Here is a 22,508-nt window from a genome sequence, read left to right on the forward strand (position 1 = left end):
GCCCCAAACATTTTGCACCATTTTCTACAAACTTTTAATTAATTTATTAGATTTTTAATTACTTTATTTGAAAGTCAGTTACAGAGAGAGTGCTAGTAAATGACGAGCAGGACTTCTCACCACAGTCTCTCTGAGGCCAAGTCCGCGCCCTGCCAGCATGCTGCCTGCCCATCCAAACTCCACCTGCTGTCTGGGCTGCTCCTGGGCCTCAGGAAGCACTACCACCTCTGAGAACACAACAGTGGTGTCAGAGGGGAGAGTGTCAAAAAGATGTTCAAATCATCATCTAGGGAAGAGAGGGACATTTGAAGAACAAGACGGGGACCTGAAACACTCATTAAGGACGGGACTGTAGCACCATGGGACTCACTATGGGACTCACCTCCGTGATTCGTGCTGCACTTCCCACTCAGGAGCCAACATGGTCAGATCGCCCTGCTTGGGGAAAAGGGAAGAGTTGCTCTTGGACACTCTCAGATTTTGGGGAGGGAGGCAGTACCCTCCTGAAGTACCCTGTTTGCCGTGACCAGAGGCACTCGGGTTATTGCCAACCATAGCAGATCTTGGGCCAACCCAGCCCACAGTAAGAGGAAAGAATCCAAATCCAGGCGTTCCCACCAGCTGTGAGCATGGGGAGCCACTGACTCGGGGGTCTGAGATTTGTCTCCTGGCCCTGTGGTGCCTCTGGGGAGCTCTGCCTCTGAGGTGCACACAGCTTTCCTCGGGCCCCTTTTAACTGCAGGGCCATCTCAGCAAGGAAAGGATGCTCCAGAGAGCACTGGGCTAACTGTGACCGTCTGTCTTTGCAGTCCTGCGAAACATCTTTGTCCTCACCTGCATCATTGTCGTCTGCTCCCTGCTCTTCCCTGTCCTGTGGCACCTGTGGATCTATGCAGGAAGTGCCAACTCAAACTTCTTTTATGCCATCACACTGACCTTCAATGTTGGGCAGGTAAGAGCTGAGGGCTGCATGGGGTTAGGGATTCATTTTGCAGCCTTGGGTATCCACACCAGGCCCTTGTTCTGTGTCCTAGGGCTTTGCATGAAGAGGGACCGTCCTACCCTCCCACCCCCACCGTCTCTAATCCCTGCCAAGGATTATAGACCAGACCACGCTCAAGGTTACAGTCTACCGAGCTCATAGTCTGGTAGAGAGGAGAGGGAGTTAAGAACACAGAAGCTGAATCTGGCAAGCGTGTGCTGAGCACCATGCAGAGTCCCACCTCCCTCTTTTATAAATGGAGACAGAGGCTGTCTTGCCCCAGGTCATTGAAGGAGCCAGGAGCCGAAATCAATTACGGTTTGATTTCTGAGGCTCTGTCTGTGATGGTGCCTGGGGTGCATAGTAGCCTTGGAGAGTACGTGGAGTGAGACAGCAGAGCAGGGCCAGGAGGAACAGAAGCTTCCAGACCCGAGATATTAGGCGCAAAGCAGGAAGCCGAGAAGTGCTCTGGTCTGTTAGGAGGGTCGAGTATCAGTGGTGGGCTGGGAGTAGTGGAGAGGAGGCCGTGAGGGTCACAGACCAAGGAGTGGCCAGCACAGAGTGTGGCCCTTCCTCTGACCTGGGAAACCTGAGCCTCCGATCCACAGGGGAGCTTGTTAAACACACGGAGTCCTTGTTATTTGTTTAGAACCCTTTACACTCACAGTTGTGATTGTTACAACTGCATGGCTCTGATTGTTTTTTTAAAAATGAAGATTCTCTGATCCCACTGCCAGAATGTCAATTCAGTTTGGAAAATGAGGTCAGGAATTTGTGTTTTAGCAAGTTTTCTCCGAGGTTCTGGGCAGAGGATCTAGTAAACCCCCCGTGGCATCATCCACCCTCCTCTGCAGTTCTCTCATTCACTGTGCTGCCCTCTTCCAGGTCAGGCTCCGTCCTGTCTTCGAGGCCTTGGGAAAATCAGTTGTACCATGTGCCGTTTCCCGGGCCGTGGGCACAGCCAGGCCCCTCCCAGTGTGATGCACAGGATGGGGAGCGGCTCACTGGAAAGGCCAGGAGGCAGTGACTGTCCCCGAGGAACTCCTTGCCTCCAAAGTCAGCTGCTGGGAATGTAGAAGCGAGTTCAGGCTTTGTCAGAGAGTGGTGGGGCTGGTGTTCCCTGCGTGGACGTTTCTGGAGGATTAATGTCCAGTCCAACCATTCGTCTTGGTGTGTGAACAATAAAGAGAGACGTGGATGTTGGGAGCCACTGTCGCCTGGGTGGCAGTTACTGACGGTGCATGTGCAGTGTCCTACCTGCGTCCATGCAGGCAGTCATCTTCAGGATTCACTTCATGGGCCGGCGCCGCGGCTCACTAGGCTAATCCTCCGCCTTGCGGCGCCGGCACACCGGGTTCTAGTCCCTGTCAGGGTGCCAGATTCTGTCCCGGTTGCCCCTCTTCCAGGCCAGCTCTCTGCTGTGGCCCGGGAGTGCAGTGGAGGATGGCCCAAGTGCCTGGGCCCTGCACCCCATGGGAGACGAGGAGAAGTACCTGGTTCCTGCCATCGGATCAGCGCAGTGCGCCGGCCGCAGCGCACTAGCCGCGGCGGCCAGTGGAGGGTGAACCAACGGCAAAGGAAGACCTTTCTCTCTGTCTCTCTCACTGTCCACTCTGCCTGTCAAAAAAAAAAAAAGAAAAAGAAAAAAAACAACTTTATATCTGAAGGAATTTAAATGTTTATCCTGGCTCTACTGTCTTGCTGGAATCGCCTTACTTTTCCTTATGTCACAGGGATAACTGGCATGTGAGGGACCTGGGCCAACTCTTGGCAAGTTCCCTGAAATAGTCTGTGGCCTGTTGTCTTGAGTCTCAAGTTTGAGTCATGAAATAAAATTACAGTGACTCTGAAGTATCCACGCAACTTGGTGGATAAGAGCCTCCTCCCCTGTGGCTACCTCTCTGAGGGAGGGGTCTCATAAATGGAATTTTGGAAAAAGAGGGATTGGCATTGGGCGTGGAAACCAAAGGCAGGTGTATCAAGTGTGTTAGCTGAGTTACACAGAAAAACCAGATGAACTCTTAGCATTTTCTTGTCTCTTCTTAAAAATGTCTTTGTGGGAGCCACAACCACTTATGATGGTGTTTCCCATATTGGAGCACTGGTTCAAGTCCCAGCTCCTCTGCTTCCAGTGCAGCTCCCTGCTAATGTGCCTGGGAAGGCAGTGGAGGACGGCCCAAGTGCTTGGGCCTGCCTCCCGTGCGGGAGAACCAGTTGTAGTTCCTGGCATCTGGCTTCAGCCTAGCCCAGCCCTGGCTGTTGCAGCCATTTAATAAGTGAGCCAGTAGATGGAAGATTCATATTCTTTCTTCCTGCCCCCCACCTCTCTCAAACTCTGCCTTTCAAATAAATGTTTTTGGTTTTCTTTTACCTTAAAAAACCTTTGTAAAGTGTACTTAAAAAAAATACTTTATTTACTTGAGAGGTCTAGAGAGACAGAGCTCCTATCCTCTGGTCCACTCCTTAAATTGCTGCCAGTGGTCAGGGCTGGACTAGGCCAAAGCCAGGAGCTGTGAACTCAATCTAGGTCTCTCACATGGGTAACAGAGCCAATTGAGTAATTATCCGCTGCCACCCAGGAGCTGCATTAGCAGGAGGCTAGAGACTGGAGCCAGAGCCAGGACTTGAACCGAAGCAACTCCAGCGTGGGGTGTGGGTATTTTAACCACTAGGCCAAATGCCTCCCCTGGTAAAATGTGTTTCTAACCACACAAGTAATACATGAATTCATTATCATTGGGAGAAAGAACAAACAAGATAAAAGAATATGAAATAAAAAATAAAGCTCCGTCTGAGCCTCCATCCTCTCTCTCTGCCCCGTGTTCACTACGGTTTGTGTCTTTGCAGACTTTCTCTGTGATTTACAGACAGCTGGAAGTGGAGAGCTTTTCAGTTCAGATATGTAATGGCATCCTACTCTAACTACTGTTCTTTGACTTGCTGGGTTTGGGATTTTTTGTTGGTTTTTATATTTTTTTTTTCATCTATTTCTATTTAAAAAATGTTAATTAGTTTTAAACATTAAATATGGCTTATAGATATAATTCTAAGAACATGTGGTATTCCTTTCCTCCCACCCTCCCCCTTTCTCCCTCTCACCCTTTCTTTTTTTAGTTTTTGAGATAACATACTTTAAGTTTAAATACAGTAAAAAGGCTTAATAATTCACCAAATAAGAAGTTTAACACGTAAAAAGCAAAAAGACTGTAGTTAATAGGAATATACAGTGGCTATAAACAATAATTGAATGGAAAATGACCATTTCATCCATAAATAATAAAGTAATCACAGGTCATTAAAACTATACTAGTAGTATAACATTCTTTATCATTAGTTTGACAAAGATGAAAAAAACAGTTTCAAAAAACTATATTTGCAGGCTGGTGCCACGGCTCAATAGGCTAATCCTCCACCTTGCGGCGCCAGCACACCGGGTTCTAGTCCCGGTCAGGGTGCCGGATTCTGTCCCGGTTGCCCCTCTTCCAGGCCAGCTCTCTGCTGTGGCCAGGGAGTGCAGTGGAGGATGGCCCAAGTGCCTGGGCCCTGCACCTGCATGGGAGACCAGGATAAGTACCTGGCTCCTGCCATCGGATCAGCGCAGTGCGCCGGCCGCAGCGCGCCAGCCACGGCGGCCATTGGAGGGTGAACCAACGGCAAAGGAAGACCTTTCTCTCTGTCTGTCTCTCTCACTGTCCACTCTGCCTGTCAAAAAAAAATAGAAATAAAAATTAAAAATTAAAAAAAAACAAACTATATTTGCAACAATACTGATACACACAGGGCTTTCTTTTTTTTAATTTTAGTTCCCACATATAAGGGAAAACATACAGTATTTGTCTTTCTGTGTCTGGGTTATTTCACTCAACAGTTGTGTCCATTTTGCTGCAAATGGTAGAATTTTTTTTTTCTGAATAATATTCCGTTGTGTATGTATACCACATTTTCTTTATCCATTCATCTGATGATGGACATGATGGTCGATTTCATATTTTGGCTATTGTGAGCAGTGATGCAGATATTTCTTTGATACGAAGTGTTCACGTCTTTCGGGTACATACCCAGTAGTGGGATTGCCGGATCAATATAACAGGACTTGCTGTTTTTTAATGGTGCTATGGCAGCCCATGGTTAGGACGTACCATGATGTATTTAGCTAGGGAAGCCTTGTCAATGGGCATTGAGCTTACTCCTGGTTAAGGAAGAGCTTTGCACATCCCTCCACGTACTTGTGCACACATGTGCGTGTTTTTCAGGATAGATTCCAGGCTGTGAGATTTACTGGGTTGGAGTGCATGTGTTTTATGTCTTTGGGAGATACTGTCAAAGATCCCAGTCCCCAGGTCTCCCGGCAAGAGTTGTCCAGTGACCCCTGAGCTGGCACGTTGTTCAGACATCTGGCACACTTGTGTCATTGACCTCCTTGGGCCTGAGCTCTGTGAGTCACAGATAGCTCTGTTGGGTCAAATGCTTCTCAGGGCTGCTGGCTTTGGGCCTTGCTCCTGCCGCTTCCAGATCGCTAAAGCAGTATGTCAGATGGTGACACTTGCTCCCCGAGGCCCAGCTTCTGCTTCCATGGGACTCGCAGTCAGTGCTCTCATTGAGGTGTGTGGCATTCAGGGGCATGTCTCAGTTCCACAGGCTGTCTTCTGAGCACTTCCAGCTGGGAAGGTGCCTCCTGTTCAGCAGGCCTCACCCTTCCCTCCCTGTGTAGAGCAGGTCAGAGCTGTCCTGGAGTCCAGATTTCAGCCATGTGTCCAGAACCCAGACCATCATTGCCAAAATCAAGAGCCAAGTGTGGAGAACATCTTGGGCTTAGATTGTTTCCCAGGTCTTGCTCTGTTTAAGTTGATCAGTGTCATGCCCTGACACAGAGCGGATTATATATAGGTCTGAGTTACACTAGCTGATAAGCCAGACACTAAGTCCCCTCCCTTCCCCGGTAGTCCTTAAGTATGTTTCAGCATGTGGCACAGATCATTTGCTAATTAGGATTGTGCCTCAGCGTTGGTAACAGGAAATGGCAACACAGAGCATCCATGGATGTGCGTGAGCATGGATATGAGAGGGAGGAGGAGCACTTGAGATCTGATGGTGACGCAGTGTCTTCCCTCACTTCTCACTGTGTAACCTGCAGCAAGTGATTTAACTTCTTGGTGTTATGATTTCCCAGTCTCAAAAACCAGGGTGATAATCCCCTCTTCCCAGGACACTACCCAAGGCTCAACAGTGCCTTGATCTTGTGTCAGCCTGGGAAGCAGCAGAGGCAGCCGAGACACCGAGGCAACGTCCTGGAGAAACAGTCAGCCGCATAAACCATGGGGAGAAGAGCTAACTCCACTCCTCCTCCTTTCTTCTCCTTTTTTTTACACCCTTTTCTTTTGTGGGTCTGTGATCAGTAGAAGCAAAGCCAAGAAGCAAAAACCAAAGATTACATGTAAACATAAAGGAGTTTGTTTAAGTGTAGCTTTTTTAAAAGAATAAGATAAAATGTCCCATTCACTGTAATTCAGTTTAAAAACAAGGAAAATTATTATTGATAAGAGCTCATTTTTAAAGGGAGTTTACTGGGGGCCAGCCCTGTGTGGTCCCTTTAATCTTCTGGATCATGTGTTTGGATTTCTGTTCATTGCCCTAATCATCTGCATATGCTCTTAGAAAAGTTTTTGTGTGTGTGTGTGTGTGTGGTGTGTATTATTGGTACAGTGATGAATGTGACTTTTCTTTTTATTTATTTATTTATTTATTTTATTTTTTGACAGGCAGAGTGGACAGTGAGAGAGAGAGACAGAGAGAAAGGTCTTCCTTTGCCGTTGGTTCACCCTCCAATGGCCGGCGCACCGCGACTGGCGCACCGCGCTGATCCGATGGCAAGAACCAGGTGCTTCTCCTGGTCTCCCTTGGGGTGCAGGGCCCAAGCACCTGGGCCATCCTCCACTGCACTCCCAGGCCACAGCAGAGAGCTGGCCTGGAAGAGGGGCAACCGGGACAGAATCCGGTGCCTCAACTGGGACTAGAACCCGGTGTGCCGGCGCCGCAAGGCGGAGGATTAGCCTAGTGAGCCGCGGCGCCGGCTAAAGTGACTTTTCAATAAGACATCTTGATGATCTCTCCATGCTCATGTATGACAGAGGAGCCTCCTTTTTGTTTAAGTCCTGCATATGGGATCCACCACACTTGGTGCAACTGCTCCCCTTATTACATCCCTATAGGTGATTTTTCTTAGAAGGAATTCATTTAATCTCCTTAATGAGCCTTTGAGGGAGGCACTATTAATGTCTCTTGATACAAATAAGGAAGCTGAGGCTTAGAAGGGCGTCACAAAGCTAGTAAAAGGATCTATTTATTCAGTCTTGTTTATTGCATCATCTTAGTAGGCCATGGGTTCCATTAGGGCAGGCCCCACAGCTGTGTCCTGACAACATCAAGAATATCTAGTGATTATTGATGACTTAACGCAAAGAGCTGGGATCCGAATCTATTTTCTATGACCAATGATTAACACAATTCTGTAGGCCTAACCTTCCAATTCCTGTCTGTTTCCATCAGACCTGGGCCTGTGAAAGGTCCTCTGGGATTAAGACCCCTTCCTCAGGGCGGGATGGGAGAGGGAGTGGGAGAGGGGAGGGCCACGGGAGGGAGGGAGGTTGCGGGGCGGGAGCCACAACAATACAAAAGTTGCACTTTGTAAATTCACATTTATTAAAAAAAAAAAAAAAGGCCCCTTCCTCTCTTACCCAAGTGGTAATTCTGAGAACCCCGCTCAGATGCTCTGTGGATGAAGCAGACTCCTCGCCGGCCAAGCAGGGTCTGCAACTTCAGGAACAGCGTTCCACAGGCTGCAGCCTCCTTGCTGTGAGGGGCCAGGCTCCTCCCTGCCTGGCACACCCTGCACACACAGGGCAGGCCTTGCCGTGGCCATTTTGCCTCTATCTCCAGGAGACAGGCACCAGCCCTCCAAGCCCTTCTCAGGACTGGCTGATTCACTCCCATAGGAATGAAGCCCATTCCCGTCTCCTGCCTTGCCTCTCAGTTGGCCTGCTGTCATTCTGGGGAATGGGACCAGTGAGGAAATGTTCAGGGACATGCAGGGTGGGTCATCCATGGCTGGGTGGTGTGTAGCCTCCATTTGTGTTTGGGTGCAAGATCCCTGGTCTGTGTGTGGGAAGGTCTGTGCCTCTGGACATTTGTTGCCTGTGGCCTTGCCCTCATCGGCTGGTTGTGCGTGTTTATTTTGCTGTCCTCAACTGGTGGCAATTTGTCAAGGTCTTAGTTCATTCCTTTGTCTCTCCAGTGGTCAGCATCCCAAGTCTGTCTCAGGCTCTTCTGCCAACAGCCAGAGTGACTAGAAAAGCCCAGGCTGGATACAGCAGGCCAGGCCAGCAGGAAGGCCAGGCTTTGGAAGCCCAGGCTGCACAGCGGCGCACAGCAGTTCCTGCCTGTCCAGCTCACTGGCCTGCAGGAAGTCCTGTAACTCCTGGAGAGTTTATTTACAAATATTAATTTGCATCTACCATGTGCCAAGAACTCTGTTGGGGTGAATGAGACTTATTCCTGCTTCCAAGGAGTCCATGGTCTGTGAGAGAAAACGGAATGGAAACAGGACCGGGCAGCATGACGCGCTCATTTGTGAAGGGGTCAGAATGGCACGGAGTGTGCAGAGCTCAGTGGAGTGCTGAGGGAAGTATGGATCTTAGCAAGTTCTAAAGAGATTTGGAGGTGGGGGAGGACAGAAAGAGGGGAGAGTAGAGAGAGGAGAAGGACAGGGAGAGAAGTGCCGTGTGCAGCCAGTCGTTCTGTAGGACTGGCTGTGGCACTTGATAAAGAGTGAGGCCATTTCAGGACAGCACTGTGGAGCCCCATGGCCCATGGGGCCCTGCTGTGCTGAGGTCCAGGCTGAGCCTTTGGCTTTAAGCTGAGTACAGATCTTGGCAGATTACTGCTCTGAAAACCGTGCTCTGCCAAGACGGGAAGAGGTGAGGGGGGTGAGTCTGGAATCCAGGGCACAGGGAGGAGACTGGAAACCTGGAGGAGGTGGAGGTAGCCTCAGTTTCTTCAACTCGGGAGGGTGGTTTTCAGGATTCAGTATGGAGTTTGATGGGGAAAGCTGTAGTGCGATGTAAGGATGAGCATTTGCCCTGGCAGGTAAGACTCCTGCATCCCATATCCAAGTACATAGGTTCAGATTCCTGCTCTAGCTTCTGACTCCAGCTTCCTGCCAGTACAGACCCGGAAGGCTGCAAGTGATAGCTCGAGTAGTTGGGTTCCTGCTGCCTGCATGAAAACCTGGGTTGATTCCCCAGCTCCCAACTTAGGCCCTGGCCCAGCCCCTTTGCTTTATAGGCAGTTGAGAAGTAAGCCAGTGGGTGGAAATACATGCTGTTTCTCTCTTTCCACCTTTTCCACCAGAGGATGAGAGAGTCCAACTACCCCCACCCCTTCCCTCTCTGTCTCTGCTTCTAAAACACACACACACACACACACACACACACACACACACACAAAGCCACAAAAACCACTTTAGGTTCCTAACCAGATAATATGAGATCTTGATTCCAGCTGGGAAGAAGGAGCTGTTGGTAAAAAGAAAAATGCCAGGTGGGTGACCATTGCTTTGTACCCCCAGCTTCGGGTTTAACTTGTGACCCTGCAGCCCCTAAAGGTGAGGTCCAGTATTTTCACTACTTTAGAGCTGGCAGGTGGAGCGCTGTCTCCTCCATTCAGGCTGGGGTTGGCAGCTTGTGCCAGGGCCCCTCAGTCCTGCAGTTGCTCACCAGCCACCTCTGGCCTCAGTTTCCTGCTGTTCGGTGTCAGCAGGACATGCCTGGGTGATGGCACCTGCTTCTTCAGAGGCCCAAGGCCACTATCCTGCGACCTGCAGGAGATTCAAGACGGATTAGAATAATGACTTTCACTGACTTGGAAGGCCCACATGCTCATTCTGTCCATAAAAAGTAATAACCTTTCTTCTAGGCTGGATGACCGCTGTGGGGGCGGGGGGAGCCTTGACAGGGTGTGGAGTTCTGTGAAGTGTCATCCCTGGTCTGGCATGTAGCAGGACCCATGCAAGTGGGTGCAGGCCCTGAGAGGCTATGGACGATGGGACGAACTCAGAGTTAGGCCTCAGGCGGGACTGGCATTGCACCCGACACTTCACTCTGCAATGTGGCCCTGGGTAAGACCCCTACCCTTGGAGCTTCTGAGTGTCGGTGGGGACTACTAGCCCCATCCAAGAGTATTGTGAACGTTGGCAAGTGTTTTGCTAAAGGTCCTAAGGCAGGTGCTTAGAAAGTGTTCATTTCCTGTCTCGTCTTTCCCATCCGCAGCAGGGTGTGTTCTGACAGTGTGGTTCCATCTCTGACCTGGCCCTCCCTGTCCCTGCTACCCTCTTACCAGCTTCCTGGTGAACTCTTCATGCCCAGAGGGGAGCAGTCTTGGAGCCCTCACAGCTGCCGCTGGGGAATGGGATCCCACTGAGCCTTCCAGAAGGGCAGTGCCAAGAGGGTGGACAACAGCAAACAATGCCCAGGGTGCCAGCCCTGTGTCGGGTCAGATGCCACCCCATTTAGTTGAGAGGCTGTGAGAAGTGATTTCACCTCAGGGGTCAATACCCGAGTCTGAGGTTAGGGGAGACTTCTGGGGCAAACTGTGCTGCCCCTGGAGGGCCAAGTCGGAGCAACATGTGGGTGGGTGTTGAGGATCCCTCAGGAGCCAGGGAAAGTCAGGGAGACCTCCAGCAAGAGGAGGCTGGGGGAGGGAGAAAAATGGGCTGAGAGGAAGTGTGAGAGGGAGAAGTTGACGGGATTTGGTGACTGATAGGAGAGATGGAAGCCCAGACCCATGGGGTGGGGCGGCTTCAAGAACAGGTCCCAGAAGGCCTGACATGTTCTGAGCCTCCAGGTCCGACCATTGTGGGTAACGAGCTGGAGCGTAGCACTCTTCACACAGGAGGCAAATGCAGCTTAGGGGACAGGAGATGCCCTCCACAGAGCCACACAGCCACTCACTGGCCAAGGTTTTCCACTACCCCTTGCTCAACTTGCCCCTGCACAGTCTAGGCAGAGGCACCCTGGGTCTTGCAACTGCTGTGTTGGCTGAATCCTAGGGCCTCTGGGAAATCCCTTCCCACCGTCCATACGGAAAGCCCAGGTCTCAGCCAGCCTGCCCCCAGCTGCAGGCTTCCCTCTGAAAGAGCCAAGGCTCCAGGCCAGCATGAGACCCTCCACCCAGGGGCAGGGCCTCGCCCAGGACTTAGGACCCTCAGGACTGTGTGCCCTAGGGCTCTTCCCTTGCCCCCTTTATTATGCAAATCTTCACGCATAGTAATGCTGGGAGATTTCACATTGAACACATCACAACCGGTGGGCTCTTAACATTGGGCTGTGCTTGATTGATCAGCCCATCTTACTTTGTTAATGTATCTCAAATCAAAGTGCAGACATCATTATATTTCTTGCTAAATATTTCAGCATGTATATCATTAACTAGAATTCAATATTTTTTCTTACATAAATTTTACATATACAGAAAAACACAAACTTTCACAATTGCTGAGCCCTTCTTTCACTCAAATGTTCTTGAGATTCATGTCATTACATAGAGTACCAGTTCATTGATTTTTAAATTTTATTCCTTATTTATTTGAGATGCAGCGACAGAGGGACAGAAAGCTCCCACTTGCTGGTTAATTCCCCCAAATGCCTGCAGTGGCTGGAAATGGGGAGCCAGGAATTCAGTGCAGCTCACCCAGATGGGTGGCAGGGACCTAACTACTTGAACCATCACCTGCTGCCTCCCAGGGTCTGCACTGGCAGAAAGCTGGAACCAGGAGTAGACCCAGGATGCAGCTCAGGTACTCTGAAGCGGGCTGTGAGCATTCCAGCTGCTGTTTTAACTGCTAGGCCAAATGCCTGCCCCTTTGCTTTTTTTATATAAACTTTTTATTTTGGAATCATTTTAGACTTATAAGAAAAGTTACAAACAGTACAGAGTTCCCATAAGCTCCATACCCAATTCCCTGTGTCATTAGCATCTTATAATGTCATGGTACATTTGTCAACACTAAGAAACTAGCTCTGGTACATCATTAATTGCTAAATCCAGACTTGATTGAGATTTCCCCAGTTCCTCCAGGCATGTTCTCCTCCTCTCCTGGGACCCAGTCCAGGGGCCATGTTAGATTAAGCGTCATGTCTCCACATGTCCTCTGCTCTGCTTCTCCATGTTCCTTATTTTTCATGACCTTGACAGTCCCTGAGGAGCCCTCGCTGGGCATCTTGTAGCATGTTCCCCAAGTTGAGGTTGTCTGACAATTAAATTGAGGTCATGGGTTTCTGGAAAGAATCCTAGGTGTGGTGCCCTTCTACTTGTGCCTTATCAGGATCTCAATTGTTGTTAACCTGCAGCTCTGCATACGGTGTCGGTGTCGGTGTCTGTGTCGGCCAGATTTCTTCCCTTTCCCTTGCCTAAGCTCCTGAGTCACTAATTTTAGGTCACCCTGAGAGAAGCAAGTGGGGAATGGCAACCAGCCATTCCACCTCTGGGAGGGGGCAGTAGCCACATGGCTTGTTGGGATTCTTCTGGCAGGAAGATTCGTCTCTTTCCCCTGTTCACTTATTGTTTCAATCATTTATTGACTGGTTGCTTTTAACTGAAATTTTATCCAGGTGGTACATGTATACAGATTACAAAGTTAAGGCTTAGAAACAAAAAGAATAGCTCCCTAAGATCTAACATGTCTTCTGGCACTTCTGAGTAACATACTTACCCTACCATTTGTATTTTTTTCTATTTTCTATTACACTGGATCATATATTGCCAATATTTAACTCTTTTATCTGGAAAAAAATGGCAGTTTCACAAGGTTCAACCTATTGACCTAATATTTTGACTTCCTACTACTCATCTGGCCATGTGCTGTGTGACACTGAATTGCCTCATTTTGTTTGGTTGTGAATTGTGACTTCATTTAGCCTGTCAGCTGACCTGGCTGGCTCAGGGCTCAGCCTCTGACCTCAGGTGTTGCTCCAGGTTCCTTGGTCCCAGACAGGACCAGGCCAGTCCTAGCTGCCAGCTGGGCAGCTGTGGGCAAAGCCTCTGAGGTTCCCTTGGCAGAGTGCTGTGCCCTTTTGACTGGGCCCTGGGAGCATTGCTTACAGGGCTCAATGGTCCCTGGTTCATCTTCCCAGGTTGTAGACTCGGGCTATTGAACCCTGTGAGCCTCGGTTTCCCCATCTATAAGATAAGGGTTGTTACACCTTTCAGACAGGCCCCTGCTATAATAGAATGACAGGTGCTTTTCCCAAGACCATCAGCAATGTTGCTGATGTGGCACCTGACTTCCCCCTCTAAGGCCCCTCCCAGCTCTCCTTGGCTGCACCTTCAGCTGAGTGAGAAGCTGCTCAGGACAGAATTCTGGACTTATGGAGGGCTAGATCCCAGGCTCAGCTCCACTTCTGACTAGCCCCACGACCCTAGCCCAGTGCCTCCTGTTCTGGGCCTCCGTCTCCCCAACTGTGCCAAGAGGAGGTTGGTGCTGCTATTCTGAGAGGCAATAAGAACTGCGGTGTTTGCCGCCCTCCTCTTCTCATCCTTCCTATCACAGGCCTCAGAGGTGTTAGTCAGTTTACACTGGATTGCAGGAACCTTGGCAAGTCCATTCTTCTCTGGGTCCCCTCAAGGGATGGTGGGCTGAGCTGGACGGCAATACCACAATGGCACAACCACTCAGGGACCCTGCCCAGTCCAGAAGAGGAGACACGGTCACTAGGCAGCTGCATAGCTGAGTGTGAAATTGCAATTTGAATGAGTTGTGCCAGCAAACAGAGCTTAATAGGGCCAAGACCTAATCTGGGGATGTGATCTTCCTGACACCTGAAGGGCAGGCAGCTGTTGACCAGAGGAAGGGGGAAGAGATCACTCTAGGCAGCGCAGCCAGCATAGATATTGTAAGGAGTAAGGTGGTGCAGTGAGAGGGTGATGTGTGCGTGTGGGCAGGAACCAAGGGCAAAGCTGCGGAGTCCCAGGGAGTCTGAGCTTCACTCTGAGAACACAGGAAACCTTGGCAAGTAACATGATCAGATTTGTTTGGACAAGCTCCTCCTGGCTGCCAGGGAGCATAGGGTGGGGGTAGGTTTGACAGCAGGGAACCCGGGGTGAGGTTTAGCCGTGGCTGTGGCTGTGGCTGTGGCTGGACAGAAATGGTGGATCTGAGAGAGTAGGGGTAGATTTGTTAGGCTTTAATGGATTGGTGTAGGGAGAAGGTGTCAGATGACTCTGCCCTGTAAACCTGGAAGAGAGGGGCATGGGTGGTCACTGGGAGCAAGTTTGGCGAGGAGTCTGAGGAGTTTATGCCGGTGGCGTGGGATGGAAGTGCCTGTGGGCACTGAGAGGTGAGCAAGAGGGCCCTCTGACTGCATGTTCACCAGCCTGCAATTCAGAGGCCATAGCCTGGGGTGGGGTTTAGCCCATGGGGGAAGCAGGGGGCATGTGGGCCCTGAGGTGAGTTGGCTAAGACCTTCCAATGGTAGTTGACCCATGGGGGACAGACTGGAACCTTGACAGGAGGTTCCAGATAGGGTACTCTCCTCTCCCAGAACTTCCTAGCCCCTTGTAACCCCTGGGTTTGGGGGGGAGATACCCCACAGCTTCTAATACTCCCTCTCTCCCCCCAGATCATGCTCATCTCTGACTACTTCTATGCCTTCCTGCGGCGGGAGTACTACCTCACACATGGCCTCTACTTGACTGCCAAGGACGGCACAGAGGCCATGCTTGTGCTCAAATAGGCCTGGCTGGGCACAGGCAGCACAGACCTCAGGGGGTGGAGGGCCCAGATGCTGGGCAAAGCCCTCAATCCGGAGTTGCCAGAAGACAAGTCCGTGGGCAGAAGAGGTTCAAGTTCCGGGATCATCAGTCTCTGGCTCTAAAGGAGACCCATGGCTGACAGCAAGGCCTGTGGGGAGAAGCTGGGAGTACCTCAGACCCCCCTTTGTGGCTCTGCACACCAAGGAGCCCCCTCCCGGACAGGAAGGGGGAGGCAGCAGGTGAGCAGGGATTGTTAGGTTGTGGCTACCTAATAAATGATTTTTGTTACAAAGAAGTCTATCTGGAACCACATCAAAACCGCAGTCCTGGAGAGGGTGGACTTGCCAGTATTCTACCCTAGGTGTGGGTTCTCAGAATGCACCCTGAGTCTACAGCCTGTGCTGGCAGGCTAGCATGCTGTAGGACAGCACCAGCAGCCCCTGCCCCGCCCCCCCCCCCCCCCCCCCCGCCCCAAGAAGCAGCTGGAGGCAGAGGGCCAGGCAGGCCTGAGCAATCTTTATTCTGCAGAGGGACAGTGACCACAGATCCATACACGTGTGGAGGTGGGGGAGCCAGGGGCCAGTCTTTCAGGGGTGGACAGGTCCAGGCAGGGGACAGAGCCTCAGGAGGATGAGGGGCAGACAGGCAGGGGCCTAAAAAAAACAAACCACACAGAGCAGGGGTGCTGGGGGCAGCTCTCCACCCTCCCCATCCCAACCAGCACCCAGAGGGGCAACCCTAATGTGACTGGCCCAAGATCCACTGAGGAGCAGAGGGGGCTGTTTGGGCCCCTCTGGCTAGGGGCCCACATGCCTGCCCAGCCCACCAGGGGCAGCTCAGTTCAGGAGCCAGGCGCTCCCTGGGGAGAGCTTGACCAGGTCCCCCACTCCCAGGCCAATTCCCCCCTACTGCTGGCTCAGAAGCCGAAGGTTTCCTGGGAGGCGTAGACCATGTAGAGGAAGCCATCCTCGTCTTTCTCCTGCTCGTAGATGTCGGCGATGGGCGTGGACACGCTCACCATGCTGTGCTGGTTCACCAGCAGGAAGAAGGCCTGCGTGGGGTTCAGCTGCAGGCGGCGCCTGGGGCAGGCAGGAAGGGCAAACCCGTGGTGAGGGAGGGTGGCCCTGCTCCCTGCCAGAGGCCCTCACCTCCCACCCCACAAGGACTCAAGCTCGGGCCTTGGCTTTTCCCAGCTCCCCAGCACGCAGGCCCAAGGCCAGGCCTACGCCCCTGACCTCACTCCACTCCTCCAGGAGACCCGACCCAAGCCCCTCGGGCAGCTGCTGCCTGCGCACCGGATGATTTTAACCAGTTCGCTCATGTTGACGTGATCCGGGACCAGGAACTTGGTTTTGTCCAGGACTGGCAGCTGCTTCTCACCCTTGTAGCGCTCGATGATCACCTGGGAGCGGGCAGGTGGACCACAAATGAGCCAGGGCTGGGGGCGGGGCCGGGCCGGGCCGGGGCCGAGGGACTCACCGGGATCTTGCTGGGGTGCTGGTCACGAATCTGCTGCACCTCCTTACAACGGTCGGCTGCGGACAGCGGACAGCGGCGGGGCGGTGAGACCGGCCGGCCTGAGGTCCTCCCTGCGGCTCCGCCCGCCGGTCTCCGAGGGGCGGCTCCCGGCCCCGCCCCGCCCCCGCCCCCAGCCGTCCGGCCTCTCGGCCCCAGACTGGGGACACGGTGGGGAGGCGGGTAGCCCCAGCCCAGGCCAGAGCGGCCTCACAGACCCGGTAGGCCGGAGCCTGACGTCATGGGGCTGACGTCACCTGCGGCACTGGGGGGTCGGTTGCCCCCCAGGGATCTCCCACCCCCTGTCCCCGGATCGCCCGCCAGGCCTCACCAAAGCTTCGCCGCTGCTTGAAAGGCCTGTCTGAGGGCATCGCGCGGGCCCGGTGGGGCGCGCAGCCGGGACTCCGGGGCGCGCGGCTCGAGGAAGGGACTGTGATCCGGGGACTGTGATCCGGGGTCTCCGGGGACTCCGCGCCTCGCGCTCAAGGGCTCCGGGGCTCGCGCTGAACGCGGCGGCAGCGGCGGCGGGAGGTAACTCGCTCCGGTGACGTCAGGTCACAACATTCCTTAAAGGGGAGGCCGGCGCGTCGCTCCCATTGGCCCGACGCAAAAGCCGCCCGCCCAGACCATGACGTCACGGCGCCGCGGGCCTGGATTCTCTGCAGAGACGCGGAGGGGCTGGGGTCTGTGTGCGCTGGGGCGCGTCACAGTTCGGTGACATCACGGCCCGCGCGGCTCCTCTCCGGTTTAGACCGAGGTGGGAGTGAGGCGGCTGAGGGAAGGCGCGGCCTCGCCCGCATCTCGCGCCCTGGACGGCCCGTCCCCTCGGCGCTGCGGGGCCCGCGGGAGGCCTGGGGTAGGAGAACAGCCAGGCTCAGGGGACGGGGCGGTTAAACGCCAGGAAAGCACGGCGCCGGGGAGCAATGCCTGGGTCTGAGGAAGGATTCTAGAGTTCAAAAACCGAGCCGTGCAAACGCAGGCCTCAGACGATGAGGTAAGGAAGCAGGTTAGACAGCAGAAGAGAACATCGCGGAGCTGGAGGGGGCCCAGAACACCCAGAGGCCGTGGTGGAGGACAGCGGGGGCCCGTGGCAGAGGGGCAGGGAGCACCCGAGGTCCGGCCGAGCAGGGCAGCGGAGAGCAGGGGCGGGTCCCCCTACGCTGCTCAAGACCACGGCTCCCACGGAAAACCTGGACCGGGGGCCAGCGCATAAAGCTGCCTCCTGCAGTGCCGCCATCCCATATGGGCCCTGGTTCATGTCCCGGCTGCTGCTCTTCTGATCCAGCTCTCTGCTATGGCCTGGGAAAGCAGTGGAAGATGGCCCAAGTCCTTGGGCCCCTGCACCCACGTGGGAGACCCGGAAGAAGCTCCTGGCTCCTGGCTTCAGATAGGCACAGCTCCGGCCGTTGCAGCCATCTGGGGAGTGAACCAGCGGATGGAAGACTTTTCTTTATTTTTCTCTTCCCCTCTCTCCCCTCTCTTTTCCCTCCCTCTCCTCTTCTCTCCGCCTTTCAAATAAATAAATAAATCGGGGGGGAGGGGGGGACTACCCTGGAGCAAGCCGAGCTAAAAAGTCAGCACCGAGACAGCTTTGCAGTGAATTTCAGAACTCCAAAAGCTGGATCTTAAAAGCTACCACAAAAGGATGGATTCACTTCTTTCTTTATTTTTTGACAGGCAGAGTGGACAGTGAGAGAGACAGAGAGAAAGATTTTCCTTTGCCGTTGGTTCACCCTCCAATGGCCACCGTGGCACCGAAGGCAGGAGCCAGGTGCTTCTCCTGGTCTCCCATGGGGTGCAGGGCCCAAGCACTTGGGCCATCCTCCACTGCACTCCCTGGCCACAGCAGAGAACTGGCCTGGAAGAGGGGCAACCGGGACAGAATCCGGCGCCCCGACCGGGACTAGAACCCGGTGTTCCGGCGCCGCAGGTGGAGGATTAGCCTAGTGAGCCGCGGCGCCGGCCAGGATGGATTCACTTTAAAACGTTATGCCAACAGCCAACTTCTCGGCACTAAGTGTACAAAGTTGAGAAAGATGTAATAGTACCTTCTAACCTCTAAAGGAAAAATACTGATAAGCTGTGATTTCAAGAGTTTGGGAGATGGGGGGTCCATGTTGTGGCACAGTGGGTAAAGCCCTGGCCTGCGGTGCTGGCTTTCTATATGGACACCTGGTCAGGTCCTGGCTGCCCCACTTCCAGTCCAGCTCCCTGCTAGTAAGCTTGGGAAAGCAGTAGAAATGGCCCAAGTGCTTGGGCCCCTGCACCCAAGTGGGAGACCTGGATGAAGGTCCTGGCTCCTGACTGTTGCACCCACTGGGGGAGTGAGTGAACCAGCAGATGGAAGACCTTTCTCTCTGTCTCTCCCTCTCAATGTCTGAATCTCTACCTCTAAAATAAATAAATAAATAAAATATTTTTTTAAAAAAATGACAGACTAATAGGAGGAACTGCCAATTCTGCCATTGCAGTGGGAGTTGTTTTGCGATTTGTTTATTTGAAAGGCAGAGTTATAGGAGAGAGATCTTCCATCTGTTGATTCACTCCCCCAGTGGCTGCAGTGGCTGGGGCTAGGCTGGGCTGAAGCCAGGAGCTTCTTCTGGGTCTCCCATGAGGGTGCAGGAGCCAAGCACTTGAGCCATCTTTTGCTGCTTTTTCAGGCACATTAGCAGGGAAACGGATTGGAAATGGAGCAGCTGGGACAACAACCAGTACCTCTGTGGGATGCTGGTGTTGTAGGTGGTGGTGGCTTAACCTGCTATGACACACACTGGCCCCTGTAGGCAGAGTTTTAAGACCTCTTTCACGGGGCTGGCACTGTGGCATTGTGGGTTAAGCCACTGCCTGCAGCCCAGGCATACTGTATGGGCACAGCTTGAGTCCTGGCTGCTCTACTTCCTATCCAGCTCCCTGCTAATGACCTGGGACCCCTGCACCCATGTGGGAGACCTTGAAGGAGGTCCTGGCTCCTGGCTTCAGCCTGGCCCAGGCCCTGCCATTGCAGCCATTTGTGGAGTGAACCAGCAAATGGAAGATGTGTAACTCTGACTTTCAAATAAATAAATAAATCTTTAAATACCTCTTACAGTAACCAATAAACTGAACGCCCAAAGGATTTAGAAGATATTAATACAATGACTAATGCTGGTCAGAGATGCTGAAAGGACCTTTATCGCAGCATGGTTCTTTGAATCATATAAGAGACATCTACAAAAAGTGACCAAAACAAATCTCATTAACGGATAGCAAATAGTGAATCTCACACAGGCCGTATTCTTCGACCACAGGCAAGAGCCAAAGACACTCCAAATGTTTGGAAACTTAAACCTCCTTGTAACTCTAAAGGTGAAATCATTTAGAAGTAAAAAAATATTTAGATCAAAACAAACATAAGCCAGTGCCGCAGCTCACTAGGCTAATCCTCCGCCTTGCGGTGCCGGCACACCGGGTTCTGGTCCCAGTCGGGGCGCCGGATTCTGTCCCAGTTGCCCCTCTTCCAGGCCAGCTCTCTGCTGTGGCCAGGGAGTGCAGTGGAGGATGGCCCAAGTGCTTGGGCCCTGCACCCCATGGGAGACCAGGAAAAGCACCTGGCTCCTGGCTCCTGCCATCGGATCAGCGCGGTGCGCCGGCCGCAGTGCGCTGGCCACGGCAGCCATTGGAGGGTGAACCAACGGCAAAGGAAGACCTTTCTCTCTGTCTCTCTCTCTCTCACTGTCCACTCTGCCTGTCAAAAAATAAATAAATAAAACATAAAAACTGGGGGGTAGAGAGCAACACAAGCAGCATTTAGAAGATTATTACTTATACTAGAGGAAACGCAGAAGAGCAATGAGTGCCAAGTTTTAAGAGGAATCACAGTTTAAACCCAGAGGAAGAGGAGGCAGGAGAGCTAACAGGGAAGAGCGGAAGCTGATGGACCGAGAAACAAACACACAATAAAGCTGAGCCTCGGGAGAGACCAAGCAAATAAACCCTGAGCAGCTATGGGTGCAGTGGAAATGACAAACTCTGGAAGAAAATGATCGACTTTATGCCAGTAAACCTAAAGTTCGGATAAAATGGACAATTTTCTAGAAAAAATATATGCTGAAATTAATTCAAAAAGAAATAAACTGAATATTCATATCTGTTAAGGAAACTGAAGGGAAACAAAGTAAAAACCCTTCCAAAAACTGAATCATTTCTTAGTTCTACCAAAATTGAAAATCCCAACCCACACAAAAATTGTACATGATGGTGAAGCAGCACTGTATGCAAGGTGCAAGAGGCAGCTTGTGGAGGGGCCGGCGCCATGGCACAGCGGGCGAAGCCTCTGCCTGCAGCGCCGGCATCCCACATGGGCCCTGGTTCATGTCCTGGCTGCTGCTCTTCTGATCCAGCTCTCTGCTATGGCCTGGGAAAGCAGTGGAAGATGGCCCAAGGGCTTGGGCCCCTGCACCCACGTGGGAGACCCGGAGGAAGCTCTTGGCTCCTGATCAGCCTGGCTGCAGCCATTGCAGCCACTTGGGAATGAACCAGTGGATGGAAGACCTCTCTCTCTGTCTCTCCCTCTCTCTATCTGTAACGCTACCTATCAAATAAATCTTTAAAAAAAAAAAAAAAAAAAGCTTGTGGAAATGGAATTAAGAGGCAAGTTTCCTTTGATGCAAAAATTCTGATAATCCAGGCACAGTTTTTTGTTCACACGCATCTTCCTGAACATTCTGAATAGCCATTACATGGTGAAGCATTGGGCATTGTTCCCTTGAAAGCCAGGAACAAAGGGCCATTGGACAAATGGCGGTGCCGACCACCACGAGAAGAGAAAGAAGTGCCGTGGACACTCACGGCCAGAAAAGCCACGGAAATCCACAGTGACAAGACCAGTGACTTCTGCTGACAGCTGATGCCAAGTTTTAGAGGGGGATGGAAAAACGGGAGGTCTTCACACTGCAGCCAGGATGCACATTTCAGCCGCAGTGGAGAGCAGCTTAACAGACTCCCCAAACGGAAGATGTCCAGGCCCTACGGATAAGGAATTCCACCTCAGGTGTACAGGAGCCCAAGGGAACGCGGCTAAGAATGCCTACTGGGGCCGGCATGATGGCACAGCGTGTTAAGCCACTGCCTGTGAGGCTACCATCCCATATGGGTACCGGTTTGAGTCCTGGCTGCTCCACTTCTGATCCAGCTCCCTGCTAATGCACCTAGAAAAAAAAGTGGAGGATGGCCCAAGTGTTTGGGCCCCTGCACCCATGTGGGAGACCCTAAGAGGGTTCCAGACTCCTGGCTTCAGCCCGGCCCCACCCTGACTGTTGCAGGCATTTGGGGAGTGAACCAACAGATGGAAGCGTGCGTGTGCGCTCTCTCTCTCTTTCTCTGTTATTCTGCCTTTCAAATAAATAAATAAATAAATAAATCTTAACAAAATTTTTATTGTAACTTTAAAAAAAAGATTATTTATTTGAAAGGCAGAGTTATGGAGAAGCAGAGGCAGAGAGAGAGGTCTTCCATCCCACTGGTTCACTCCCCAGATGAACACAATGGCCAGAGCTGGGCCAATCCAAAGGCAGGAGCCAGAAGTTTCTTCTGGGTCTCCCATGCAGGCGCAGGGGCCCGAGGACTTGAGCCATCTTCCACTGCTTTCCCAGGCCACAGCAGAGAGCTGGATCGGAAGTGGAGCAGCCAGGACTTGAACCGGTGCCCATATGGGATGCCGGCACTGCAGACCGGGGCTTTAAGCCACTGCACCACAGCGCCAGCCCTATTGTAACATTTTCCTAATAGCACAGGATTGGGAACCACCTAAATGTTTTTAGTCTTGGCTGTGTTCCTATCAGAGGTGGGGAACCTTTTTCTGCCAAGGGCCATTTGAATATTTGTAACATCACTTGTGGGCCATACAAGATTATTAACTTAAAAATCAGCCTGCTAGGGCCATGCTGTGGCGTAGCGGGTGAAGCCACTGCCTGCAATGCCAGCATCCCATATGGGCAACTTTCCAGTCCTGGCTGCTCCACTTCCAATCCAGCTCTCTGCTATGGCCTGGGGAAGCAGAAGAAGATGGCCCAAGTCCTTGGGCCTCTGCTCCCATGTGGGAGACCTGGAAGAAGCTCCTGGTTGCTGGCTTTAGCCTGGCCCAGCACTGGTGGTGGCAGCCATTTGGGGAGTGAACCAGCAGACAGAAGATTCTCTCTCTCTCTCCCCCTTTCTTCTCTTTCAAATAAAT

At 52.3% G+C, this 22,508-nt stretch overlaps 2 protein-coding genes across 14 annotated transcripts in view; one reads left to right on the forward strand and one right to left on the reverse strand.

Annotated features, from left to right (window-relative positions):
• PIGU (phosphatidylinositol glycan anchor biosynthesis class U) overlaps positions 1 to 15,077 on the forward strand; it is a 136,137-nt gene extending 121,060 nt beyond the window's left edge. For 5 of the 12 annotated variants that reach the window (XR_016216608.1, XM_089308093.1, XM_002710794.6 and 2 more), the window contains 2 exons: positions 810 to 952; positions 14,653 to 15,077. Coding sequence is in view for 10 of the 12 variants with exons in the window: in XM_089308093.1 (XP_089164219.1) it covers positions 810 to 952; positions 14,653 to 14,766 (257 nt within the window). In the remaining 2 variants the exon portion in view is untranslated. Of the gene's footprint in view, positions 1 to 809; positions 953 to 1,867; positions 2,189 to 2,388; positions 3,785 to 14,652 lie in introns of those variants that run through there. The other 7 variants (XM_089308090.1, XM_089308091.1, XM_089308086.1 and 4 more) reach the window with 3 other exon arrangements.
• A 203-nt stretch (positions 15,078 to 15,280) lies between these two features.
• Positions 15,281 to 16,805, reverse strand: MAP1LC3A (microtubule associated protein 1 light chain 3 alpha). 2 transcript variants are annotated; one of them, XM_070051956.2, is made up of 5 exons: positions 16,632 to 16,805; positions 16,265 to 16,320; positions 16,081 to 16,187; positions 15,695 to 15,864; positions 15,281 to 15,438 (listed from the first exon to the last, which is right to left on the reverse strand). In XM_070051956.2, exons 1-4 carry the CDS (start codon positions 16,669 to 16,671, stop codon positions 15,702 to 15,704), a joined length of 366 nt encoding a protein of 121 aa, XP_069908057.1. In that variant the 5' UTR covers positions 16,672 to 16,805; the 3' UTR covers positions 15,281 to 15,438; positions 15,695 to 15,701. The 2 variants fall into 2 exon arrangements, with proteins under 2 accessions (XP_069908057.1, XP_051702140.1); XM_051846180.3 differs by having other exon boundaries at positions 15,281 to 15,864.
• Positions 16,806 to 22,508: the final 5,703 nt, after the last annotated feature.

This window comes from Oryctolagus cuniculus, chromosome 11 (assembly GCF_051225735.1).
Source record: "Oryctolagus cuniculus isolate XC-2025 breed Fujian yellow rabbit chromosome 11, ASM5122573v1, whole genome shotgun sequence".
Taxonomy (NCBI): Eukaryota; Metazoa; Chordata; class Mammalia; order Lagomorpha; family Leporidae; genus Oryctolagus; species Oryctolagus cuniculus.

Excerpts from the sequence above, each read along its gene's own strand:
- MAP1LC3A (XM_070051956.2), bottom strand. The coding sequence starts at position 16,671 with ATGCCCTCAGACAGGCCTTTCAAGCAGCGGCGAAGCTTTG. Across the intron at positions 16,321-16,631 it reads CAAGCAGCGGCGAAGCTTTG|CCGACCGTTGTAAGGAGGTG; the intron begins GTGAGGCCTGGC and ends CGCTGTCCGCAG. Across the intron at positions 15,865-16,080 it reads GAACTGGTTAAAATCATCCG|GCGCCGCCTGCAGCTGAACC; the intron begins GTGCGCAGGCAG and ends TGCCTGCCCCAG.